Genomic DNA, 12,649 nt, shown 5'->3' with positions numbered 1-12,649 from the left:
CTGCTATGTGTACTACGCAAAGTTTATTCGGAGAAATAGCAGTGGACGTCAGCACAGTGCAGACAGTTGAAATGGCAAGTAACCGGCTCATCAGAAATCACTGTTGCATTCAGATTTTGTTTAATTTAGATACATGGAGTGCACACCTAAATGTAGTGCGTTGAACACTATTTGAGCCCTAAGTGAGGAACCAGAGCGAAACAAATAATTGGTTGAAATAATGGTTATTCAACAAAGCGAATAAGAAGTGATACTTGGTTAAGTTTTGAGGAAAAGTGATGAATTCCAACTCTTACTGCTGCGGAAAAAATCCCGCACCATGAATATCACCAGCAACTGCGACTTAAAATGAGTGACAAGAAAAAAAGACTAGATGTTTCGCCTAACTAATAAGGCAGATGCAGTAATAATAGACGTTGAGCTTTGTGTGCTACGCGGTATGTTACCATGAGGCCTCCTGTGAAAACGGAACGTTTTGAAAACCTAACTTTTCACTGTATCCTTAATATACTTCGGCGCTCTAGCACGGTACGTGGTGACTGTAACGTGGAAAGTTGGGCTAGTTGGTGAGTGATCATAGTACCTTGCTGGTGAAGCAGCGCACAAACACGGACACAGTGAAGACAAGCAGGAATAGACGACACTCGCTGCACTCGCAACTATTTTATTTCAGAACACAAACTTCATGTTTATATACCTGCGCCCCCTCAGGCATCAAAGCAAATCATGGCAAGATTAGAGGCTTGTATATATATATATATATATATATATATATATATATATATATATATATATATATATATATATATATATATATATATATATATATATATATATATATATATATATATATATATATATATATATATATATATATATATATATATATCGTTTGCCCGCTCATACTCGGGCGTCAAAGGCATGGCACTTATCTATCTTGGTGTGCAATCCTATCGTAATTTGTTGCAACCCTAACAACCATTTTTATTACACATTTTCTTTTCTCTTCTTTTTAGTGTACTTCCAAAAACGCAACCTCACCATGGCTTAGATGTACCGATGGCTGACTGATACAACCCTCTCCCCTCTTGTGAATATGAAAGGCTTCGATTATTTCCCTGGTTGGTTGATCCTTATGGTGTGATAAAACAGTGGTATCATTGTAAAGCGGCCAGCACCCATGTTGTGAGCAGTGCCCCTTAATATGGGAATGGATGTTTCTCTCTAGTGACCTTTTGTGCTCTAAAAGTCTCGTGTTTACACAACGACCCGTTTGGCCGATGTATACTTTCCCACACGATATGGGCAAACAGTAGACTACAGAAGACCTGCACTCGACAAGTTTTTCTTTGTGCTTGACTGTGCACTTACGTCCATTTTCTTTTACTTTTGTTGAAACTCTACGATCCAGTCCGGCACATATTTTTCCGAGTTTGTTAGGCGCTGAAAAAACTACTCGTAGACCGTATCTGCCACCTACGTTTTTTTTAAGTTATGCGCAATTTTGTGTTCATATGGTAGTGACACAATTTTTTTGCTGTCAATCTCTAGTCTGTTGCGCTCTTTCTGATAGCCATTGCGCACATAACGGATCAACTTATACGCTGATGTACAGAGTACATGTTTTTCATACCCTGCATTCTTTAGTCTGATAACCTGTAGGCTGAATGTTTCTTTTATTTTTTCCGGGCAAGACTTAGTTAAGGCAGCCCTCAGGCACGAGATAGGTATGCCACTTTTTACAATTTTAGAGTGTCCCGAGTTATAACTAAGCAAGGGTTTTTCTGATCGTGGATTGTATGACCAGCAAACGTGGTCCGGTGTGGAAGTTAACGCCAAATCTAAAAATTGTAGCTTGCCATTCTTCGGCAACTCAACAGTGAAAGCCAGTCCTTGGCTGTTGTCCTTGAACACCTTTAAGACTTCATTCATTCTTACGTTCAAAACACCATGTTCGACTATAACCAAAAAATCGTCCACAAAGCGGAACACTTTTACCGCTAAGTCTTTAAGGTTTGCAACTATCGCTTTGTCTATACTACCTAAAAAAATTGTGCTAAGCACCGGAGCTACTTTTGAGCCTATACATATGTCGTCTATTCCTGCTTGTCTTCACTGTGTCAGTGTTTGTGCGCTGCTTCACCAGCAAGGTACGTGGTGACTGTATGCATGTTTCTGCATTTATACCGCCTTTGAACCAAGAGGCAACGCATGCGCAATGGCCCTGACGTACGTATCACAGTGATGTATATATAACGCATCGCGCAAAGCTAAAGCACTCTACTAATACAAGGGGCCGTTAACCGGCGGCTACACATGCCCCGTGACGCTAACAGAACTGAAGAAACCGCGGCTACTACCCCAAAAAGGAAAGAAAAGGATGAATCGATAGCCTAATATTACAGCCGAAACGAGGAGAAAAGCAAGGATCTCCGAACAATGTGATTGGCCATTCCTAATGAGCTAGCGAGGCCGGCGAGCAAGTGTTCTTTCGAACGACAGCGAACTCGTAAAGCGTGCCACGTTTTCTGCGAAGACGCGTTAGCCGCAGCGGCAGGCCCGGAGCTGGTTTATTGCTTTCTCGGCGGCGCTAGTACTGTTCAGGATTTTAACACGAGCCTTCTGTTGCCTTAAGGAGAATGTACTAACAAGGACTGCGTTCTGAGGTCGACTTTTGGCCACCTAGCGTGGCTTCACTCGCCTGGCTGGGTCCCCTTCGCATGTATATCAGGTGGTAGGAGCTGGGCTCACGCACTCTCTCGACCCCAATTTGCGACCGCTCCTACCACCTGGACTCTTCTGCCGCGAAACAACTTTATTGCGTCGCATGTGGTTGGACGTCGAATTTACGGATGCCTATTAATTCCTAATAGAAATGGCCAACAATGCGCGACGTATAATTTTACGGGTGCTGCGAGACTCTCACAGCACCTTCTACGTCACTGCCTATCCTTTGATACTCAACGACGTACTCTACAAGCTAAACTCAATCTGTTATATAATAGAGCGATCTAGGAAGAAAAAATCCTTGGACCATGGCCTATGCTTTCTTGCATGCAAAAGGCAACAAAAGCGCCTCTGCACTTCGTGAAGTGCCGAAGGGCTCTGCGCAGATTGTTCTGCGACTGACCCTGTGAATGACTGACCCTATTTTTTTTTAAATTTTATTTCCTTATCTATTTTCCTCTTTCACTCTCCCTAAGTGTAAGGTAGCCAACTGGACAAGTCCTAGGTTAACCTCCCTACTTTTACCTCTATCGTTTCTTTCTCTGTCGAACCATGTCGAGAACGAAGTTCACGCTGCAGGTATGGCCAACATACTGCAAGCGCGATAATGGCTAAACAGCTTAGGTGACAAATATTGCCGCCAGGCCTTACCAACTTCTTCGCGCCTATCGTGTAGTGTCATTAGCAGCGATGCTATTGGACACGTGTTGTAGTACATTTCAGTGTCGGTAGCTTGCTCATGCGAATGTCGATGCGATATATATATATATATATATATATATATATATATATATATATATATATATATATATATATATATATATATATAGCTATGTGTAGCTATGCGCACGCGTAAGAAGCACAACATATAATCTGCACCCTACACCCATCGATTATCCCCTCCACATATAACGGAATTAAATACGCACTTTTTTACCGTGAAAGGAAGTGAATATAAGCTCGGCTGCCAGCATTCGCGTGACTCACTGTGCTCAAAAACTCCCTACAAACTAAACACACGCGCACCCCGCGACTTCGCTCCTATTGATCCGGCTTCCTTGGCAAAGTTGAGAACAAAGCAAAGCGATCGCATTCTCAATTCTGTCACTTCCCTTATCCCCAAACGCCCGCCCTTGGAGTCGGTCTCGCGTTTTTCCTTTATTCCACACTTCCCAATGCTCGTGCTCTGCTCTTTTCTAAACTCCTCCCCGGTTCCGCGCCCTTTCGCGTTTGTCCTGGCAACGACACGTTTCACCTCACAGCTGTTCCCTTCCCTCCGTCGCAAACACACGGCACTCCCATGGCACCGACGCCCATTGTTTCAAGGTGTGACTGAAATGAAAGGCACCGTCGTGCCTTTCAAAGAGTAACTTTCTGCCGCCGGGCATGAAAGGATGCGCCTGATGCCCGCAGCCGTTGCCGCTTGCAGTTTCTTGACACATCTCAGCTTTATTTCCGCGCCTATTGCACTGTTCCGTTCACTATACTTTCTTGCGAGACAGCAACGGCACAGGGCCGGCAGATTCGCTCACGAAGCCTCGGATAGAGAGCGTAAACATTGCTTCCACGATGAGAAAACAGCGCAGTGTAGGCCACGTCGAGAGGCAGACACGTAGGCGTGAGATGGGCGTGGGTCATTCGCCGAAAGCCGGGAAGTCTCGCTGCCTTTAAAAAAAAAAAAGAAGAAGATGGGAAACAGGAGATAAAAGTGGCGGATCACGCTCTCTGCGCGCCAGGAACGTGGGGAAGCTAGCCTCTGTCATAAATCACGAGAGCATTGTTTGTCTGCATGTTTCTCGGCCATTCACGCGTGCACGCAGACGGAGAGGAGAACAAAACTGTGAACAAGCGCACGGAGAAATGGCTGACACGTTCCTTCACGTATGCAGCGCCAGGCAGAGTAAAATGGGAGAAACTAAAGTGAATGGGCGCGAGAGCTTGAAGGGAACGAGGCGTACTGCGAAGAGGGCAATCTCTTACCCTGCGCCGCGGAATACATATCGCCTCGCTTTCCATCTTGCTCCTTCACTCTCCATGAAGTCGCACGGGTCTCGTAGCCTCGAGCCTTGTGCCGTGACGTGCGTGGCCACTCTTCTTGCGATTCATGCCGCTTTCTTTCAGTTTATTATTATTATTATTATTATTATTATTATTATTATTATTATTATTATTATTATTATTATTATTATTATTATTATTATTATTATTATTATTATTATTGTCGTTGTTGTTGTTGTTGTTGTTGTTGTTGTTGTTGTTGTTGTTGTTGTTGTTGTTGTTGTTGTTGTCTTTGCTCTACGATTAGGCCTCCTGGTTAGACCCACTTGTCAGAACTTCCTTTTGATAAGAATAGTTGGTTGACAAGCAATTGCGTCCGCAGTAATACCTTCTGCAGTGAGCAGCAGTTATGGCATAGGAAACGGCTCGATCATGCTCCTTCGCCTGTCGGTTCACTCGTCAAACTATGGCGAACGAGGTGAATGTGAAGTGGCCAAGAATAGGTACGTGACCGCGCCGCTATCCATAAGTCAAGTTAGGATTGGAAGCAGGGCTAGCTGTTGAAGGCCCACAAATGTGACCAACTCAAGAAACGACGAACACAGATAAAGACGAGTGGTTCGGTCCTTCCTGTCTTTTCGTCTTCGTTTTTCGGCCACGTTGCTCATAATTGTCGCCCTTAAGCTACTCCGTCATATATATATATATATATATATGAACAGGCGTACTGCGAAAATGGCAATTTGTTAATTTTTGCTTTTCCTTCCTGTTTGGCTGTTGCCTCGGCTCTCTCCCTCAGTAGATCGTTTAATTTCTCAATTCCTTCCGACGCTTGTTTCAATTTGTCAATTTTGCACGGAAAGTGTTGAGGGCGAGGGGGGGGGGGGTTATACCACTTAATTTCGAGGGTGGGCGCCCCCCCCCCCCCTCCGGGTACGTGCCGGCGTAGTGGTTAATGTGCTGACTTCGTCTTGATGCTTACTTAAATTTCTGGTTGTGTAGGTCAGGTGACAGCCTGTTATACCGGGCTTTGCGTAACCTAACTATCTAGCTTTTCTATACCTCCCATTTACAACACTGCGCTGCTATAATACTTCGTGGCTGTTGTAGACAACAAGCAACACATTAGTTATCAATCGCGACAAGGCGTCACTCATCTTCACGGCGACTCGAACAGTCGTACCCTTCCTCCCAACCTCCCACCTTTGTCATTCATACTGCAGGAACATTCAGTATACATGCGACCGCAATTTTCCGAAACAACGATTTTTGAATAAGCATGGAGAAAAATGGATGGGCGCGCATGAGCACCTGTGCTGCCATTTTTTTTCAATTACATTTCTTATCCCCTGTGTTCAGGGTTTAAGGGTTGGCGCTTAGTTTGCGGCGAACAGGAGGTGGGCCACAACTTGTCGGGCATAACCAGCCAGTTTTCAAGCGGCACTCGAAAACGGTCGTTGACGATGACCGTACGTGACATGTCGCAACGACTTTTTGTCCCTAACGGCAACCATCTGTGTTTCTGTATTAGTGTCCCATGAATCTTTAAGCTTCAGCCGGCCAACTGGTGCCATTACATTGATTAACCAGATAATGGCGGCTCAATACAAGCTCGTGATCTACTTCTTTAGGAACTTCTCTTTGTGTCTCGACTCAGTGGCGAGTACCTTCTTGTTTGTTTGTCCACGGTGGCCGTGCATTGAACAAAAAGCTATAGGAAACGCGATCCGAATGACCGGGCCCGTATTTGTCCTCGCCCACGGCGATGGCTTGCCACGGTCACAAGACGGGACGGTGATAGCTCCCCGGCGGAATGAAGTCGTTCTTTCGCTTTTCGGAAAGTGCAGGGTAACAACGCGAGTGAATGCGACAGCCTTAACGGTGAACTGAGGAAACACACCTACCGAAACATAGCTCCGAGCTAACGTCTTGTAGCTGTAGCAATAGCCGAAGGATCCCTCCTCTAAGTGAGCGTTAGGAAAGCCTAAACGAGCGAAGTAGTATTGCCTCCTCGTCGATAAAGCACATGTACGCTGTGTACCGTATGTTATACAATGTCATGCCCTAAGCAGCGTAGCATTCAGTCGAAGTGTGCGAATGAGGCAAGCTGGAGCGGCGACGATACGGCAGAGCGCATCCTATCACGTTTTGTTGTGAAACATGCTAGTTGTCCGGAGCCAGCAAGAGCAGCAAACAATGGGGTAGTTCTCGAACCAAATGGTGGAGAAATCGCCGCGCTATTGTCAATTGCAACAATGTGATGCGCTTAGTTTGCACAGACATGCCTTTTTTTTCTTTTCCTTTGGCCAGGAATGTGTCAAGCTAGACTTCAAGGAGACGTGAGTGACTAGGCCTTCACAATTACACAGAGAAGGGAAACCCAAGCTGACCTGGGTGGAAGTTGCGTCATAACAGTCATCTCTACTTTTATGCTTTTGGTCAAGGACCTGCCGAATCGCGATGCGTAGTTCTTCGTTCCACATCGAAGACTATCTCTCTATCCCTCCCAGTGCACTACTAATAAATAAAGTAGCCATTTGTAGTGAAACAATGGCCCCCCACCCCATTTTTCCCGAGAAATATAATTTATTCAGTAAAGGTGTACAAATTTGTGTACGCGACTTTGTTTGCCCAGTTCTGTCCAATGGTTGCAAGGAAAAATCATGGACGTTGAGGTTCGGGTATATTAAATACTCTGCGTGCTCAATGTGGATCTTTTTAACTCGAATATGCTATAAATTCCACGCACTATCACTTTGACTAATGCACTACCACGCTCAACGTCACGTTCGACGTGTCGCGTTCCATCTGTAATGGCGAAATTTTAGTTTGCTCTATAGTAGTGCCTGTTGATAATATACAACTTGTGCAGGTGATTCGAGTCGATGAATGAATCCTTTCTTTTGAAAAAAAGGAAAAAGAAATGCACAGCATGTTTGACTGTAAAGAATAAACATATAATTAATTGCACTGAAGGCCATCTGAAGGCCTGCTGCTAAAATAGTGCTTTACAGGTTAAATACCAGGAAACATGCCTCTACTTCGACAACAGCAACGTCAAGGCACCTTTCGCTGAACCGTACGATTAAGGTATAATGACATAAGTTATGAAGACAGTAAATGATAAGAGGGGTTAGTTCTACTTCTATTACTATTAGAGAGAGAGAGAGAGAGAGAGAAGGAGGAGAAGAGAGAAAGACAGGGAGGTTAGCCGGCGGGTATATCTGTTGGCTACACTGCGCTCTGTAAGAGGGTTAAAGTGAATTGAAACTAAACGAGAGAGAGCCAAACTCAAATGAAAAAGAGAAAAAGAATTCAGTGCCCTCCAACCCTGTGAAGAAGGATGACCAGCTAAGCTGTGAATGTGTATGGGCCCTTAATGGTGAACTGCCCCTCCACCGCGGGTCGGCCTGGTATTGTACTATCTTCGGAGTAGGTCCACGTATGGGAGTGTTTAACGCTTGCTTCACCTTCACTGCGGGTCGACCCGACACAGCACTGTCTCCGGGATCGGCCCACGTATGGAAAGCGCTTAAAGCCTGCTTCACCTCCACCGCGAGCAGGCGCAGTATTGCACTATTTTCGGGATCGACCCACGTAGGGCCAGTGCTTAGCGCCTGCTTCCCCTCCGCAGTGGGTCGGTCCGGCATTGCACGATCTTCGGGATCGGCCCATATATGAAAAATGGTTGGACTATGTCCATGGAAACGTGATCCGCCAGAACCTAGCCATAAACAGCTTCACTGTCAAAACAACCATATAAAGAGGTGTAGAGCACAACTCTCATTTTGTTACTCGGTCCACATGCCTCCTAAGCCAAGCAATGCGTTCATCGCCATCTGTGCTAAGGAGGGTCTGGACCAGTGTAGGGGATTCTCTCTTCTGACAAGAGTCGATTGTCCAATCTATCTTTTGTGGCCGAGAGTTCCTTAGAAGATGCACTGTAATGAGGAACTTCGCAAAGGAGATGCACAATCGTCTTCTCGCGTCCACACTTGCCCCATTCAGCTATTCTGATGCAGCATGAATAGCCATTTGTGAAAACATTGCCTAGCCTCAGGTGGTACAAAAGTGTTTTTTCAGGTGGGGATACTCCAGGCGGAAGACGGAGCAGTATTCGTGGATCCAATTAATGGAGACAAGCGTTTGTGAATTCCATTGAGTTGCATTGTGCCAGTGTAAGCTCGCGCGCTAGTGTTTGTAACCTTGTCGCTGCATCGCTTCTCGACAATGGTGTTGCTGTACATTGGCTAATATTGTGTACAAATTGAAAGGCCTCATACGCATCGTCGTTACCGTAGAAGCATACGATGGGCGCCGTGTTCGCAAAGTGGGTCGCTGCAAATATTACAGCTTCTTTTTCGCCCAGGAAAGCTACTTTTTGGTTTTGCGATGCCGGTCCAAGAAGGGGGAGCAGGCGGGGCAAAAGGCGTAGCCTTTCTCCCGAACTTCTCAAGCAGCTTCTCCATGCTAGTTGGCGATGTTCCAGACGACACCCTAAGACTGCGCTTCCTAAGACAATCGCGACAGGCTAAACGGGCACCGCTGATTAATGGCGCCGCACTTGTCCAATGACGGAGCTATCCAATGACGCCGACGTCTAATACGGGGGGAGCGTCTCTCGCATTAGTAGTGCCGTAATGGCTGTAGAATCTTTCAGCTACCCGGAAGGAGGCTTACTTGGCTGCCGACCGGCACTTGTTACTGTCTAGGAAAGAAGACAGGACGCTAATATACAAGTGGTACACCACACACGTGTTCATTCGTGGTGCCCAGTGCTGCTTGGTTCTGTCCCACTGCATTGGAAAACTTAGTACACAGAAATGGGATTCATATCTATGTAGGTTTTAGTGAGTGAGTGAGCTTCGTTTAAGTACAACAACTAGCAGATCGATGCGTGCCTGTACTTGTTCAAGCTGGTCTCTATCACTCAAGGTGGGAAAAGATTGTTTCCAACGGAACCGAATTTTAATCTTCCGTACGTGTTCTTGTAACTATCAGGACCAGCGAAGAAAAAAGAAGAAACATTCCTGTTCACATTATGACTTCAAATGCTCTGGCAGCTTTGCCACTCGTCGTCATCGCTTTGCTCTTATGTTCTGTGTTCACGCAGGCGAGCCGCAGTTCTGTCGGGAGCCTCTACCTGAAAGAGACAGACCTCAAGTCGGAGGGCCTGTACGCGTGCGAAGTGTCGGCCGATGCACCTTCCTTCCAGACAATTCGCTCAGAAAAAGAACTGAAGATCTACGGTGAGTGCATGAAACCGCGTTTACGTGCCTGCAGTGATAAAATTTTGTCACATAAAGGAATATTTTATTTATCGATGCTGTAAGGATCTTTCGGCATACGCGATTATGATGGGTTAACGGCAAAGCAATATATAGACAATACGACGCTAACGCATGTAACACACTCAGTGGCGTTGCTGAGACTAACACGAGTGAGTGTGCAGGAGTTGAACAATCTTCAAGAGAGTAAACGTTTTTGGAGGTCGTAGAAGTGTTAATAGGCTGAAACATCTTCATAGACACCCAGAATTTTATTCCAATTGGTGGGAGCGTTTAGAGAAATTCTCGCTCTGACGGGCAAGTCTATTACTGCGCTCATTATTGTCCTACTGCCAACCCCCCCCCCCCCCCCCCACACACACATTCGTTTTCTTTTTTGCAGCTGAGTGTGAGCGTTAAAAATCAGGAAAAGCATACTTTCTAGGTACGTTATAATCACTCGGGAACGTGGCAACTATATATATATATATATATATATATATATATATATATATATATATATGCGTTCAAGTTCCTTTTTAAATTCAGAATAAGCTGAAAAGCTTATAGGCACCAGCACTGTGGATGATTTCCTGAAACGAACTTCACACCAAACATATCTTCTTGTTTTTTTTATGCTTGGCGATTATTCTTCGTGCAGACGTACGTCCGGCACTGCGGCTGAGGGGTGCCGGACAGTCACAGAGTTTTCATCAAGTGGGCACGCTAGCGTGCTTTTGACCACTTTCACATTTTGCCTGGAGGGCCCCCAACAAAGTTTGTTGGAAATAAAAACATTTGTGATTTCTGATTCTGAAATGATGTGCCGGAATATCGAATGGGCCATTTGTCACACAGAGTTCAGTGAGAGAACAAGATACTTTATTAAACGACTAATCTATAGATCTCACGTCGTTTTTGATTGCGGAGGTAGCGTTCCCTGACGGTGACGTAAGAGAAAAACATCACAGGCGAAGCACCCCGTACAGTTGGTTAACGGGCGAAGCTGAAACGTGCGGCCCCGGTGTTTTTCACTGGGTTAATCCAGATGATTAATTAAACGACGACTTGGTAGGCTGCCGGATCTGCGGTACGCAGTTGCTGCTTGCGCTCGGCTGCATGAGCGTGTTCTTGAGCCCGGGCTGCAGCATCGGCACGGCGTAGACCAGCTCGTTGCTGGTTCTGCTCATGGCTTTGCTGATCGAAATGTGCCTGCTCCTAAAGAGTACGTATGACGCGTGGCGTACCCATTTCGGAGCGGGAGAGAAATTGCTGCGCGCGCACGCTCGTCTGCGACGGAGAGCAACGACGTCACTACTGGCGCAGCTAATTGACTAATCACGCGCCTCTCTCTCTCTCTATTTTTTTTTCTCGCGCATGCAGATGGTGTTGTTGCGCCGGAGGAGAAAGACAGACGGATGGAAGGATGGACGAGTCGGCTAGCTATATACAGCTTCGCGGTAAAAAGGGAAAAGTGCGCGCGATATCTATGGGTGTAGCATGACGCGCAGCGATCTTGTTCTATAACGCAGGTCCATCGACATTGGGAAATGAAGCTCTATGGGCCTACAATCGGGGTTTCTTTGTGGTTGCTAACCCTAGAAACCTGTGTTTCTACAGTGGACAGTTGTCCATTCCATCAATCGCAATGTGGTGTTTCCGTCATACTTGATCAGAACGCACCTTAAAGGTATTTTTGATTCTGCTATTGAAGGTGCTAGAGGTTTCTCGTCGCGGTCCCTTGTTATTCCCGGTTAAGGCCTTCAAAGCATTTGGTATTTCCTCCTTCACAGTTGGATAAAGTTAGGCTATTATAGGTGTGTCCTCAATGTTCGGGTTACGTCTGACGGTCCATCTACATCACCTGCCTTTCCGCGCTACAGAATGAACAGATACAGACGAGGTTGACGAAGGTCTCGTCACACACACACGTTTAGCTGGCGGCACTGTCGGTAATCCTTATCAGCAAGGATAACAAGTTCATCAGCGTGACGCGTCCAAGTGAAAATTGTTTACAGGCAACGACTTGAATAAATCGTAGTGCAAAAAGGCCCTAGACAAGACATCTGCCTTCTTTCTTGGAAGATTCTCATGCTGCGTGCGCGCTTACCCAAAATCTGCCTCTTTTCCTCGCTGGTAGACAGTTTTACCTCGATAGTCTCCCTAACGTTCAAGACGGCATCCCTATAAATATCAAGATTCTTGCTTGTCAATTGCGCATACTTATAACAGTTTTTTACGCCGGTGGCAGCTTCGATTCGCCAGCTTACTCTGCTGAGAGAGAGAGAGAGAGAGAGAAAACATTTATTTATCATCAGTTTGGGCGACTTGCTGAAGAGCAGATACATCAGCGATACGTTCAAGTGCCACCCAATATAAATGCCGAAAATCTACATTTCATAATCCTTCTTTTTCTAGGATATAACATACGATCACTTTTGTCGTTATTCCATCGTGCATTGAGAAGAAAAAGGCCTAATGCACAGTCTGCGCCAGTAGCGCGTTGTGAAGTGAAGCGGAAGCCGTATAAATAATATGAAAAGCAAGGAAACGCAATTTCGACCATTTACGGCGGATCGTACACGCCTTTTAACTCAGTTTATCTTGTCTCGCTTCCCTCGCCTCCCTCCGCGCAGATATTTTGTTCCCGAAGCGTA

At 45.7% G+C, this 12,649-nt stretch overlaps 1 protein-coding gene across 2 annotated transcripts in view; it reads left to right on the top strand.

Moving 5' to 3' along the window:
• LOC135898349 (synaptogenesis protein syg-2-like) overlaps positions 1–12,649 on the top strand; it is an 86,020-nt gene that overhangs the window by 58,184 nt on the left and 15,187 nt on the right. For both annotated transcript variants that reach the window (XM_070538140.1, XM_065427230.2), the window contains exon 3: positions 9,839–9,974. In XM_070538140.1, the coding sequence (XP_070394241.1) occupies positions 9,839–9,974 (136 nt within the window). The remainder of the gene's footprint in view (positions 1–9,838; positions 9,975–12,649) is intronic.

Source organism: Dermacentor albipictus, chromosome 4 (genome assembly GCF_038994185.2).
Source record: "Dermacentor albipictus isolate Rhodes 1998 colony chromosome 4, USDA_Dalb.pri_finalv2, whole genome shotgun sequence".
In the NCBI taxonomy this organism is placed as follows: Eukaryota; Metazoa; Arthropoda; class Arachnida; order Ixodida; family Ixodidae; genus Dermacentor; species Dermacentor albipictus.
This window is presented reverse-complemented; position numbering and strand designations above follow the sequence as displayed.